The sequence below is a fragment of the Nansenia antarctica genome (genome assembly GCF_963989245.1).
Source record: "Nansenia antarctica genome assembly, chromosome: 9".
Taxonomy (NCBI): Eukaryota; Metazoa; Chordata; class Actinopteri; order Argentiniformes; family Microstomatidae; genus Nansenia; species Nansenia antarctica.
In genome coordinates, this window is record NC_137679.1 from 6,199,573 (window position 1) to 6,214,930 (window position 15,358).

Below are 15,358 nucleotides of genomic sequence, written 5' to 3' on the forward strand. Positions count from 1 at the left end.
GTGGATATGAATCAAGTCGATATGAATCAAGTGGATATGAATCAAGTCAATATGAATCAAGTGGATATGAATCAAGTCAATATGAATCAAGTGGATATGAATCAAGTCAATATGAATCAAGTGGATATGAATCACGTGAGTTTCAACCTTGAGGGGTGTGATACAAAGTATTCTTGGTCCTTTCCTGCGTCCCAACAGTTAAAAGTGCCACCTCTAGATTGCATAGGGAACCCATAATGGACTGTACACACAAATATTTCCAAGGCTATAAACATGATTACTACCACTGTACTCAGCAACACTTGTAGAATATGGATCATGTGAGTTTCAGCCATGGTGACACACAGCTGTGTCTTGTCATATAAATTCTACTAATTAACCACTAAAGACACATGTGAGTTGCTAGGCTTACAAGAATTGACCCCTAAGGACACACAATGTGATGAAGCTAAGGGTGTGTTCTCACTGTAGAACATTTGCTTCACTTGAAACGGAGTTTAGGATAAAGTTCGCTTTGCTCTGCGTCGTTTGGAGCTGTGAGAACGCGCATTCGAAGTCGCTCCCAGAGCAAACAACCGACGGATGCTCCGCTTGAAAAGGGTGGTTTCGCTTCGGTTAGAAACGACGCATCCATCACTTTGCTTCGCTTCGCTTTGGGTGAGAACGCTGCCCGACGCAGTCCATAGGAAAACAACAGCGCAGGGGTGTTGATCTGTAGAGAGCTGGACAACGGGCAATTCTAAATGTTTCTGACCAATCAACTACCACGTCTGTTGCTTAGATTGCGTATGTTACTTTGTTTACATGAAGGGCTGTGAGAACGCAAATCAGAGAAATAATTTATGCAACAATGTTGCGAACTCATCCACTTGCTCCGGGTCTCGATTCGGACTTTCATATGAGAACAAGACCTGAGTCTCCTCAGTTTATTAACACTAGAACAGCCATGAGGGGTCATGACCCCTGTGAGGAAAGAAAAATGTGATATCTTTGCACTCGATCAAATTTCAGGACCCTCCTTTCATGACTTGTCCTAGGTATGTGCGTTCTACCACCCAGTATCCTTACATTTTCTAAATCACATCAGATTAAGCTAGTATAAAGCTATTTTGCAGTTTTTCTGTGTAGGAGGCAGGCTAATTTACAAGCGGCCAACTAGTGGTGGTTGTGTGTAAATAGCAGCTTAGCATTGTAAAGAGGGGGTCATTTAGGAGGTAAAAAGGCACGGCTGTTCTAGAAGCTGGTAGAGGAGCAAGAGAAGCGAGACCCAAAGCAAAGCTCTGGCTCAGTTCTGAGGGGGGCTGAGGGGTCACTTCCCCAGCAGACAGCATCTGGTACTAATAACACAACAAGGAAGACAACAGGTTAGCACTTCTGGACATTTGGGATTTGATTTGATTTGTATTTGTCCCAAACACAATAAACATATAAAAACATAAAAAGTTCAAAAGAAAAAAATTGTTATCCAACACAAATTCACCTCGTGCAATTTACACTAGCGTGTTATTTCTGTCTCAAAGCTATGTATCTGTGTATTCAGGTTTTTTGTGACATCCCACCGTTTTGCTCCATAGATATGATTTTGTTTGTGGTTGCTCTTATCTTATTGACATGTATTAAGTGTTCTTTGTAGAAGAGATATAGAATAGACACAGACCTTCTTCAGGCATAAAGCAGTGACAAGTGAATGCAGGAGTATAAAAGGTTCAAACAACATCACTTTATTAGCACACAACACACGTGTCAAATATGTCACCTAATGGCTAGATATCTGGGGAATTGTAGTCCTAGATTTAGTGGACTACAAAAACACATACACAGCTGAACTGAACAGAAATACATACATAACACTGAGACAACAAACTATGAGTATAAGTAAGTGATGTTAAAACTATTGTTTGTTACATTGAGGCTCTTCAACCTTTAAACTTTCATAACATAAAAAATAAGAAAATCACATTTAAAAAAAAACATAATTAAACAATCTGTACACGCAGGCTAGAGGCCAATCTAACAAATGTGGGGGAGGAACAGTGTTGGAGTACATCCAAGCGTATGTCCAGAAAATAAGCTGTTCTAATAGAAAACTGAGAAGTGATAGGATCTATATCTTAATATAATATGATGTACAACATCTCAGTCTTCCAGCTGAAACGTTAGGAGGATTTATTGCAAACATAACAACATACCAGTATTCATTCACACTCGGCTTCTAAACACCAAGGCCACAACTGGGTGGAAGGGGCGGTGACCACATGACGCAGGAGGGACATCTCAACTCCTACGACCTCGATTCCTCCTTCACTCTCCAGGAGGGAGAGGAGAGGAAGGGAGGAAAGGAAGGGAGGAGGAGGAAGGAGGGAGAGGAAGGGAGGGTAGGAGGAGAGGACGGGAGGAATTGAGAGAAAATAATCTAGAAAAGGCTCATGTCATGACACAACCTTCTCCCTGATCCGATCAACAAGCACATGTACATACAGTAGATGATGGTGCAGCCAGCAGACCCCCCCCCCCTTCTTCTTTAGGGCTCCTGCCTCCTTTAAACTCCTCCCACACTGGGAGCAGTCGTGTTAACTAGTGTGTGTTCTCTGGTGTTTCTTTAGGGATCCTGCCTGAATGAAACTCTTCCCACACTGGGAGCACTGATGTGGCCTCTCTCCTGTGTGTATTCTCTGGTGTCTCTTTAGGGATCCTGCCTCACTGAAACTCTTCCCACACTGGGAGCAGTAGAATGGCTTCTCTCCTGTGTGTGTTCTCTGGTGACTCTTTAGGTTTTCTGCCTGACTGAAACTCTGCCCACAATGGGAGCAGTAGAATGGCTTCTCTCCTGTGTGTATTCTCAGGTGTTTCTTGAGGTGTCCTGCCTGACTGAAACTCTGCCCACACTGGGAGCAGCAGAATGGCTTCTCTCCTGTGTGTATTCTCTGGTGTGTCTTTAGGTTTTCTGCGCGACTGAAACTCTGCCCACACTGGGAGCAGCAGAATGGCTTCTCTCCTGTGTGTATTCTCTGATGGCTCTTTAGTTTGCTCATACAACCAAATCTCTTTCCACACTGAAGACAAGAGTGAGTCTTCTGTCCTCCTTGAGTCTGTGGTTGTGATTTAAGGTGAGTTGGACAAATGAAACTCTCACTGCAATCTAAACAGTGGTGATTCTTCTGTCTTGAGCTCCTCCTCCTCCGTCTGTGTTGGCTTCCTGATGCGGTGGAGCTGGGCTCCATGTCTGAGTCTGGGTTGGAGCTCTCTCCTGTAAGAATAGGAACATATACAGGATTAGAAACAACATGAACAAGTGCTGCTTCCATAGACTCAGCAGTGCCAGAAGTAACACCACATCTCTGGAGTCTGCACACGCTGTGGGAACATGAAGTGTTAGGATACCTGTAATGGAAAACTGTAATATTCCATCCTTGATAGAACTGTGTCATTTAACTTAGGGATGCACCCAATTGAAATTTCATGGCCGAAGCTGAATTTAAGGAAACATTTGTCCGAATACCGAATGCGTACCGGCAGTTTTCATTTCACTATTGATCACTTTTATTGAACACTCCAGCAGACATTAGGCTATACCAACAAAGCACAATAACTGGAAATAAATAAATAAATAAGAACAGCATTGCACTGTTTGATCGCGTCATCAAAAACGTCTACTCAGGGTTTTTCCTGCCACAAAATAAGGTTATGCCAGAGAAGGTTTGTTAGTCCTTGTTAATGACAGTAGTACCATGTCATTCCAAAACCTATTGTTGACTGTCTGATTAATACAACTTTTCAGCAATTGAAACCCCTGACAGACTTCAAAACTGATCATTTTGCAAATAATACATTAAAAGGAGCACTGACTAACGCTAGTATAGGCTCAACTTGTCATTCTGGATAATGGAACAGCAAGCCAATGTTGCTGGCTGGTTCCTTGTTCTGTCTTCGCTAGCAAACACCAAAGCTAAGCTTATTTGCAGCACAGCGCCACCAGGGTTAAGGTTAAATAGCGCCCCCGCCACCACATGGGCGCAGTGCCGCAATTGCAGTTAGAAATGACAGAAATCCACCGAGTGCAACGCTTGTCGAAAATACGACCGTCAGAGTTTTGACGAGAGCTGGAGGCGGCAAGAAATATGACGGAGGCGGCTGCCTCATAATTCTCTATGCAGGAAAAACCCTGAAACCCTGCTACTATTCACCTGTATAACCAGGGGTGCACATAACTTTTTGGGGCCAGTGCTCAGAGGAGCACCTAGGGATGCTGCTTGGTGCTCCCCGAGCTCGCGAGTCACGACCCGTCCCACAGGATGGATAAAAAAGGGATACATGGATAACTTATATTAGCAAAACGACATGTAGTCATAAATAAAGATGAACAAACAAATGATTGTGTGATTGTGTGCAAAACAAAAGAAACAAATGCAAATTCAAATGACTGCTCTTTAAGCATGAAAGTCTGTCAGACTCCTTTAAATACAATGAAATCAACTGACATCTCTTTAAGCACTAACTGAATGTCTGTTCTTTAAACACACTGAAATAAACGGACATCTCTTAAAGCACTGCTCTGTTCTGTTCTGTAAACACTGAAATGAACTTTTCAACAAAAAGTTACAGCCTAAGCATTTATTTATGCTACAAGCTTAATCATCATCATCATCACTGCTCTCTTGACTGCTGTTATCACTGTCCTCAATTTCAACCATGGTAGAGGATTTTATAGGCTATCACTTTAAATAGCTCATTATTTTGATTGTGCAACAAAGTCTTTTTTTCTTCTTTTTTCTAATAGAATTCCCAACCATATTTCCTGGGTCAGCGGTCGAGGTGCGATAATGAAGCTGTAAAACAAACGTCTGAACGTTTGAAAGCTTCAGAGAAAAGAAACGTGATTGAGGCCTGAATGGGATCTGAGAATATCAGAGTCAATGTGCTTGTTTACTGCTTACACCTGCATGTTACATAACCCATCTGTGCCACACGAGAAAAAACGTGAAAAAAAATCTGAATTGTGTCACTTGGACCTGCGGTGTAAATGCAGCCTAAATATCTGCCAGCGCCCTTTGATCTACTCATTAACCTGGCCTGGCCTTCGCCAAATACATAGCATGAACTCACCATCCTCATCATCTTCATCATCCTCACCAACTTCATCATCCATGTCCTCTTCATCCTCCCCTTCCATCACCACGTCTTCCTCCTCTACTTCCTCTTCTTTCACCATCACATCTTTCTTCTCTTCTTCCTCTCCTCCTTCTTCCTGTTCTTCTTTTACGATCACATCTTTCTTCTCTTCTTCCTCTCCTCCTTCTTCCTGTTCTTCTTTTACGATCACATCTTTCTTCTCTTCTTCCTCTCCCCTTTCTTCCTGTTCTTCTTTCACCATCACATCTTTCTTCTTTTCGTCCTCTCCTCCTTCTTCTTGTTCTTCTTTCACCATCACATCTTTCTTCTCTTCTCCTCCTTCCTCCTCCTCCTCCTCTTTAATTGCCACATTGAGTTTGAGTGTTTTCCTGCAGTCTTCCAGCATCACTGCCACCATCCATCGGCCGTGTGTGCTTTCCAGGGCTGGAGAACCACACCCAGAACCAGGGGACTGTGTGGACCTGGGGTCAGACATGGTAGCTGGGCTGTGAGGTGGATCTGTGCAGTGGAAACAAAGGAAGCATAAACAGTGAAGAGTATATTTCACAAACAATACCAACAACAACCCCTAACCAGACACTTAACTCTCTACTCCCTCCACCTGTCATTCTAACCAGACACTTAACCCTTCTAACAAGACACTTAACCCTTCTAACCAGACACCTAACCCTTCTAACCAGACACTTAACCCTTCTAACCAGACACCTAACCCTTCTAACCAGACACCTAACCCTTCTAACCAGACACCTAACCCTTCTAACCAGACACATAACCCTTCTAACCAGACACTTAACCCTTCTAACCAGACACCTAACCCTTCTAACCAGACACCGAACCCTTCTAACCAGACACCTAACCCTTCTAACCAGACACTTAACCCTTCTAACCAGACACTTAACCCTTCTAACCAGACATTAAACTCTCTACTCCCTCCACCTGTCATTCTTACCAGCCTGGGAGTAACTCTGCCAACAACCTAACAGGGAGGACATGAACACACTCACTGTTATTAGGATAAAACACACACACACATCAAGTATGTTGCTATATCATTTGATGTGTGACCAGAAAATGGGGCATAAAATAGTAAAATACATAAATATAATATGTATGTAGAAATATAGGCATATATGGCTTTTTCTGATGCAGTTACCCCACACACACACACACACACACACACACACACACACACACACACACACACACACACACACACACACACACACACACACACACACACACAGAGAGAGATTTGCCTTTATTCATGCTTTGTTCGTGGCACTTAAATGAGCCGTTGTCATGTGTTATTCTCAAAACGTCTGATACTCCAAGCTAACTATTAAACACAAGTAGCAAGCTAGCCACTCTTCTACAACACCACTCTGAGAGATTCATGTAAACAAGCTAACTATTATATTATTTGTTTATAGAATTATATTGTATTTCATGTAAACAAACGCGCAGCTTCTGGGCGGGAAAGCACTGGTTTGTTATCAGCCCCAACAGAGAGCCATACAGACAGATCCACGGTTCATCTCTTCAGATCAAACCTCAGCACATATTGGTCTAACTTAGAGCATTCGCGGACATTTCAGGTGAATGAACCAGCTGCATTACAGAGACGGTCATGTTTCTTACCTGCGCTCATGCGATATTGGAGAACGGTGCAGATGCAGCCGCAGGCGGACTTGTTATGGTCGACGTGCTCAACTTCGCCCCGACCAGGAAGCAGTCACTAGAAGACTTCAATGAACTTCCGGTTTTTCGGAGATTTCAAAATAAAAGCAAAAAAATATAAAATGTCTATTAAAACGCGGATAGAGATACTATTGGACCGTTTTCCACTGATATTGATGCAGTAATCACAATATATTAATTCCAAACAATTTGTTTTAAATTAAATGTTTCATCAAATTAACAAGACTGGATATTATTCTTATCTGCCATGTATACATTGGATATACAGACAAAACACAGCTGAGTGTCTCAATGACAGTGGGTGGGAAATACTCAGCACAGTCCCTAGCAACCCTTTGAATTTGAGCAAAAAGAGATGTCTTATAGATGTGTCTAAACCCCACCCATAGGGTCATTATGCAGTAGAGCTAAGAAAGATGGAACAAGTCGGCAACCAAACAAATGTTCTGACTTTTATTATTTTAAATAAATGTGTGTAAATGACCCTATTACATCACCTGAAAGGAACACGAACACACACACACACACACACACACACACACACACACACACACACACACACACACACACACACACACACACCGTATCAAATATGTTTGATAAGTAGAGTTATCCAAGTAAAGGTATATTTATCATGGTATCATGTTGTAGCCTCATAAAATTAATGTCTGCTCTCTAAACTCCGACAAACATGCTCTCTAAACTCCTATAAACATGCTCTCTAAACTCCTACAAACATGCTCTCTAAACTCATATAAACATGTTCTCTAAACTCATATAAACATGCTCTCTAAACTCCTACAAACATGCTCTCTAAACTCCTATAAACATGCTCTCTAAACTCCTATAAACATGCTCTCTAAACTCCTATAAACATGCTCTCTAAACTACAGACATGTTCTCTAAACTCCTATAAACATGTTCTCTAAACTCCTATAAACATGTTCTCTAAACTCCTATAAACATGCTCTCTAAACTCCTATAAACATGTTCTCTAAACTCCTACAAACATGTTCTCTAAACTACTATAAACATGTTCTCTAAACTCCTATAAACATGCTCTCTAAACTCCTATAAACATGTTCTCTAAACTCCTATAAACATGCTCTCTAAACTCCTATAAACATGCTCTCTAAACTCCTACAAACATGCTCTCTATACTCCTATAAACATGCTCTCTAAACTCCTATAAACATGCTCTCTAAACTCCTATAAACATGCTCTCTAAACTCCTATAAACATGCTCTCTAAACTCCTATAAACATGCTCTCTAAACTCCTACAAACATGCTCTCTATACTCCTATAAACATGCTCTCTAAACTCCTATAAACATGCTCTCTAAACTCCTATAAACATGTTCTCTAAACTCCTACAAACATGCTCTCTAAACCCTGGTGGTCAAAGCCACGTCAAATCAGTGTCTCTCTGACCAAATTAGATCACATTTGGAATGATTTTAATACCCTGGACAGAAAACTTGTATTTGCTGACATCTAGTGGTTAGCAAATGCATAGATATATAGACCATCATGCAGGTGTATGTGCATTCATGTAATGATCAGAATCTCTAAAATGATCTAGAAAAATGAAACATGTTAGAGCATAGCTAGAACGAGGATGGTAATATCGATATCTGATGACATCACAAGGAGCCTCAACTGAGGCCTTTATTACAATAACACAAAGTCATCATGAATAACAACTTACATTCAGAATGTACCCAGAACACTGGTAAACTTCCAACACCCAGTTCATATATCATTTCTTTTTACACAATCAGCCTAGAAAGAGAGAGAGGTCTGTATTTTGAAGGATCATTTCAGAAGTGTGATGAATATAACATTTTAATTTCTCCATGCTCTATGTATTTATTTATGAAAGTTGTGTTTTGTTTTGTATTCTGTTGAAAGGGGAAATTGTGATAAATAATTGACTCAATCACTATCTAATATTATTCCCACAATGTTGGCAGATTGCTCTATTATTGTGAGTCATGAGGTTTAAATGTTCCCTTATGAAATAATGCATCAATGACATCACTGGCACCATTTTATACCAAAGTGAGTGACAGCAGCTGGTGAAAGGTGGACCAAGTCGATACGGTCATCTTTCCTTTTTTTTTTTTACAGATTATGAAAGTGTAGATTGTCAGCTCTCAAATGATGATGTCAGCACTGAAACCAGTTGAAATTAGATTAATTTATTGTTTATGTGAATGTTGGTACACCTCGATTGAACTAGCGGAGAAAATCTCCCTGAACCAAAACAAACAAACATATTTGGTTTCAGACATGGTTTCAGACAGTGCTCCATCGCGCTAGCTAGCTAACAACAACAACAGCTGCTCTGCATGTTTAGCACATCACAACATGCTGACAGAACATGAACATGCTAAAAACACATAACTACACAAAACTAGATCACACAGTCCCTAAACATGAACAAGACATGTATCACCATGACAACACTCACCGAGTACAAAGCTCAGAACGTGTTAGAGCAGACGAGTGTTGTGAATCACGTCATGAAAACAAGCTTAGTTCGCTGACAAAAAGTATTTAAGGATTCTAAAACTGTTGATTGTTATATTGAGGGGGCTCTAAAACATTTAAACTTTCATAATAAAATAAAAATAAATGATTAAAAAAAAAAGAAAAAAAAGAATCTGCATTGTTGTCAATGTCAATCCGTACACACAGGCTAGAGGCCAATCTAACAAATGTGGGGGGAGGAATAGTGTTGGAGTACGTCCAGGCGTATGTCCAGAAAAAAGCTGATCTAATAGAAAACTGAGAAGTGATAGGATGTATATCTTAATGTGATATGATGTACAACATCTCAGTCTTCCAGCTGAAACGTTAGGAGGATTTATTGCAAACTTAACAACATACCAGTATTCAGTCACACTCGGCTTCTAAACACCAAGGCCACATCTGGGTGGAAGGGGCGGTGACATGACGCAGGAGGGGACAAGGACATCTCAACTCCTACGACCTCGATTCCTCCTTCACTCTCCAGGAGGGAGAGGAGGGGAGGAGATGAGAGGAAGGGAGGAGAGGAAGGGGGGAGAGGAAGAGAGGAGAGGAAGGGGGGGAGGAAGGAAGGAGATGAGAGGAAGGGAGGAGACAGGAGGAAGAGATGAGGGAGGAGAGGATGGGAGGAGAGGAGGTTATGAGAAGAGGACAGGAGGAATTGAGAGAAAATAATCTAGAAAAGGCTCACAACCTTCTCCCTGATCCGATCAACAAGCACATGTACATACAGTAGATGATGGTGCAGCCAGCAGACCCCCCCCCCCCCTTCTTCTTTCGGGCTCCTGCCTCCTTTAAACACCTCCCACACTGGGAGCAGTCGTATTAACTAGTGTGTGTGTTCTCTGGTGTTTCTTTAGGGATCCTGCCTGACTGAAACTCTGCCCACACTGGGAGCAGCAGAATGGCTTCTCTCCTGTGTGTATTCTCTGGTGTGTCTTTAGGGCTCCTGCCTGACTGAAACTCTTCCCACACTGGGAGCAGTAGAATGGCTTCTCTCCTGTGTGTATTCTCTGGTGTGTCTTTAGGGATCCTGCCCCACTGAAACTCTTCCCACACTGGGAGCAGCAGAATGGCTTCTCTCCTGTGTGTATTCTCTGGTGTGTCTTTAGTTCACCTGCCTGACTGAAACTCTTCCAACACTGGGAGCAACAGAATGGCTTCTCTCCTGTGTGTATTCTCTGGTGTCTCTTTAGTTCACCTGCCCCACTGAAACCCTTCCAACACTGGGAGCAACAGAATGGCTTCTCTCCTGTGTGTATTCTCTGGTGTGTCTTTAGGTCTCCTGCCCGACTGAAACTCTTCCCACACTGGGAGCAGCAGAATGGCTTCTCTCCTGTGTGTATTCTCTGGTGTTTCTTTAGGGATCCTGCCACACTGAAACTCTTCCCACACTGGGAGCAGCAGAATGGCTTCTCTCCTGTGTGTATTCTCTGGTGATTCTTTAGGGATCCTGCCTCACTGAAACTCTTCCCACACTGGGAGCAGCAGAACGGCTTCTCTCCTGTGTGTATTCTCATGTGTTTCTTTAGGGATTCTGCCACACTGAAACTCTTCCCACACTGGGAGCAGCAGAATGGCTTCTCTCCTGTGTGTATTCTCTGGTGTGTCTTTAGGTTTTCTGCGCGACTGAAACTCTTCCCACACTGGGAGCAGCAGAATGGCTTTTCTCCTGTGTGTATTCTCATGTGTTTCTTTAGGTTTCCTGCGCGACTGAAACTCTTCCCACACTGGGAGCAGCAGAATGGATTCTCTCCTGTGTGTATTCTCTGATGGCTCTTTAGTTTGCTCATACAACCAAATCTCTTTCCACACTGAAGACAAGAGTGAGTCTTCTGTCCTCCTTGAGTCTGTGGTTGTGATTTAAGGTGAGTTGGACAAATGAAACTCTCACTGCAATCTAAACAGTGGTGATTCTTCTGTCTTGAGCTCCTCCTCCTCCGTCTGTGTTGTTTATGGCTTCCTGATGCGGTGGAGCTGGGCTCCATGTCTGAGTCTGGGTTGGAGCTCTCTCCTGTAAGAATAGGAACATATACAGGATTAGAAACAACATGAACAAGTGCTGCTTCCATAGACTCAGCAGTGCCAGAAGTAACACCACATCTCTGGAGTCTGCACACGCTGTGGGAACATGAAGTGTTCAGAGTGTTAGGATACCTGTAATGGAAAACTGTAATATTCCATCCTTGATAGAACTGTGTCATTTAAATTAGGGATGCACCCAATTGAAATTTCATGGCCGAAGCTGAATTTAAGGAAACATTTGTCCGAATACCGAATGCGTACCGGCAGTTTTTCATTTCACTATTGATCACTTTTATTGAACACTCCAGCAGACATTAGGCTATACCAACAAAGCACAATAACTGGAAATAAATAAATAAATAAGAACAGCATTGCACTGTTTGATCGCGTCATCAAAAACGTCTACTCAGGGTTTTTCCTGCCACAAAATAAGGTTATGACAGAGAAGGTTTGTTAGTCCTTGTTAATGACAGTAGTACCATGTCATTCCAAAACCTATTGTTGACTGTCTGATTAATACAACTTTTCAGCAATTGAAACCCCTGACAGACTTCAAAACTGATCATTTTGCAAATAATACATTAAAAGGAGCACTGACTAACGCTAGTATAGGCTCAACTTGTCATTCTGGATAATGGAACAGCAAGCCAATGTTGCTGGCTGGTTCCTTGTTCTGTCTTCGCTAGCAAACACCAAAGCTAAGCTTATTTGCAGCACAGCGCCACCAGGGTTAAGGTTAAATAGCGCCCCCGCCACCACATGGGCGCAGTGCCGCAATTGCAGTTAGAAATGACAGAAATACACAGAGTGCAACGCTTGTCGAAAATACGACCGTCAGAGTTTTGACGAGAGCTGGAGGCGGCAAGAAATATGACGGAGGCGGCTGCCTCATAATTCTCTATGCAGGAAAAACCCTGAAACCCTGCTACTATTCACCTGTATAACCAGGGGTGCACATAACTTTTTGGGGCCAGTGCTCAGAGGAGCACCTAGGGATGCTGCTTGGTGCTCCCCGAGCTCGTGAGTCACGACCCGTCCCACAGGATGGATAAAAAAGGGATACATGGATAACTTATATTAGCAAAACGACATGTAGTCATAAATAAAGATGAACAAACAGCCCCGCGGTGGTGTAGCGGTCTACGCACTGGCCGCTAGTGCATGCTGCCCACCGGGGCCGGGGTTCGTATCCCGGCTCGCCAGATCCAGATAATGGCCGAGGCACACGGGAAGCGGCATATTGGCCGGCCGCTTCCGAGGGGGGGTATAGGAGTATTTCTGGACTAGGATCCGTCGCGCAACACCGCCCCCTGGGGTGCCGGAATAACGGTACTGGGCTCGAGGAGCCAGTCAGCCTAGTCTGCCTGGCGCCCTCCTCTGGGACTGCCGGCCACGGGGTCGGGCGGCGGATCCAATGCAATAGGCAGGGGATAATTGGATGCTAAGTTGGGTTAAATTGGCTACCAAATTGGGTGAAAAAGGGATAAAATCTGAAAAACAAATTTATAAAAAAAAAAAAAGATGAACAAACAAATGATTGTGTGATTGTGTGCAAAACAAAAGAAACAAATGCAAATTCAAATGACTGCTCTTTAAGCATGAAAGTCTGTCAGACTCCTTTAAATACAATGAAATCAACTGACATCTCTTTAAGCACTAACTGAATGTCTGTTCTGACTGAAATAAACGGACATCTCTTAAAGCACTGCTCTGTTCTGTAAACACTGAAATCAACTTTTCAACAAAAAGTTACAGCCTAAGCATTTATTTATGCTACAAGCTTAATCATCATCATCATCACTGCTCTCTTGACTGCTGTTATCACTGTCCTCAATTTCAACCATGGTAGAGGATTTTATAGGCTATCACTTTAAATAGCTCATTATTTTGATTGTGCAACAAAGTCTTTTTTTCTTCTTTTTTCTAATAGAATTCCCAACCATATTTCCTGGGTCAGGGGTCGAGGTGCGATAATGAAGCTGTAAAACAAACATCTGAACGTTTGAAAGCTTCAGAGAAAAGAAACGTGAAGTCCCTTGGTGTTGTTTTTCCTTTTAGCGACGAGTCGTTCGGGACTGAATTTTCACGTGGCGGCGTGATAACCGTGCGATACGCGGAATGAAAGTATGAGTTACGATACTTTCCGAATGTTTTCATGAGGGGAGTCGCCGTGGTCGTCGTCGGTCGACTGTTGTGATGGATTACTCGTCGGGCCTTCGGCTGAGGTGACGGCAAATAGTTACTTAGTGGGGCTTGCTTCTTGGACATTTTGACGGCTCGTCGGGTGCCGCAGTGATGCAGCAGTCAGCAGCTGGATTTTGAGGAAGTAAATTCCTCTCCCAGCGGTTCCAGCTGTTGGTGCGCAAGAGCGCCTTCATGCGGCTGATCTGCCGCGCAGCATGCATTTTGGCGACGCATGCGCACTGGCGCACCAGTTGTGTGCACCCCCGTGTATAACCCTGCTACTATTCACCTGTATAACCCTGCTACTATTCACCTGTATAACCCTGCTACTATTCACCTGTATAACACTGCTACTATTCACCTGTATAACCCTGCTACTATTCACCTGTATAACCCGAACTCTTTGACTTCAATAAATGGAATGATCATTTAAAAACTGCATTTTCTATTTACTCAGGTTATCTTTGTGTAATAGTACAATTGGTTTGATGATCTGAAACATTTAAGTGTGACAAACATGCAAAAACACACGGAATTGGGAAGGGGGCAAATACTTTTTCACAGCACTGTATATGCGACCTGCCTGCTGAGACCGCAGTAGACATGACACATATCAGATTCATATCTGATAGAGGCCGGCATGAGATTGAGGCCTGAATGGGATCTGAGAATATCAGAGTCAATGTGCTTGTTTACTGCTTACACCTGCATGTTACATAACCCATCTGTGCCACATGAGAAAAAACGTGAAAAAAAATCTGAATTGTGTCACTTGGACCTGCGGTGTAAATGCAGCCTAAATATCTGCCAGCGCCCTTTGATCTACTCATTAACCTGGCCTGGCCTTCGCCAAATACATAGCATGAACTCACCATCTTCATCATCCTCACCAACTTCATCATCTTCACCATCCTTGTCCTCTTCATCCTCCCCTTCCATCACCACATCTTCCTCCTCTACTTCCTCTTCTTTCACCATCACATCTTTCTTCTCTTCTTCCTCTCCTCCTTCTTCCTGTTCTTCTTTTACCATCACATCTTTCTTCTCTTCTTCCTCTCCCCTTTCTTCCTGTTCTTCTTTCACCATCACATCTTTCTTCTCTTCGTCCTCTCCTCCTTCTTCCTGTTCTTCTTTCATCATCACATCTTTCTTGTCTTCTCCTCCTTCCTCCTCCTCCTCCTCTTTAATTGCCACATTGAGTTTGAGTGTTTTCCTGCAGTCTTCCAGCATCACTGCCACCATCCATCGGCCGTGTGTGCTTTCCAGGGCTGGAGAACCACACCCAGAACCAGGGGACTGTGTGGACCTGGGGTCAGACATGGTAGCTGGGCTGTGAGGTGGATCTGTGCAGTGGAAACAAAGGAAGCATAAACAGTGAAGAGTATATTTCACAAACAATACCAACAACAACCCCTAACCAGACACTTAACTCTCTACTCCCTCCACCTGTCATTCTAACCAGACACCTAACCCTTCTAACCAGACACTTAACCCTTCTAACCAGACACTTAACCCTTCTAACCAGACACTTAACCCTTCTAACCAAACACTTAACCCTTCTAACCAGACACTTAGGGCCAATCCCGATTCCCTTTTCTACCCCTATGGCTCGTTTTCGAGTGTGACTCGATTCGAAGCCAGGGCCTTCGAACAGAGCCACAAGCCATACCCCTTGAAATCTACATCTATGAATTGGGACGGCCCTTCACGGCGGCTACGTCATCAACAGTGGTTTAAATAGACGCGGTACGGGTGACGCGTTATGTTGCCGGCGAATTCTCACATCTCG

The 15,358-nt window shown here is 43.1% G+C and overlaps 1 protein-coding gene across 1 annotated transcript in view; it reads right to left on the reverse strand.

Annotated features, from left to right (window-relative positions):
* Positions 1-1,309: 1,309 nt before the first annotated feature.
* The window catches only part of LOC308165073 (uncharacterized protein), a gene marked incomplete at both ends in the record, with an annotated part of 202,992 nt that continues 188,943 nt past the window's right edge, over positions 1,310-15,358 (reverse strand). Inside the window, 4 exons of the mRNA XM_080539173.1 lie at positions 1,310-1,337; positions 5,568-5,628; positions 14,442-14,750; positions 14,859-14,912. Of these exons, the coding sequence (XP_080395299.1) occupies positions 1,310-1,337; positions 5,568-5,628; positions 14,442-14,750; positions 14,859-14,912 (452 nt within the window). The remainder of the gene's footprint in view (positions 1,338-5,567; positions 5,629-14,441; positions 14,751-14,858; positions 14,913-15,358) is intronic.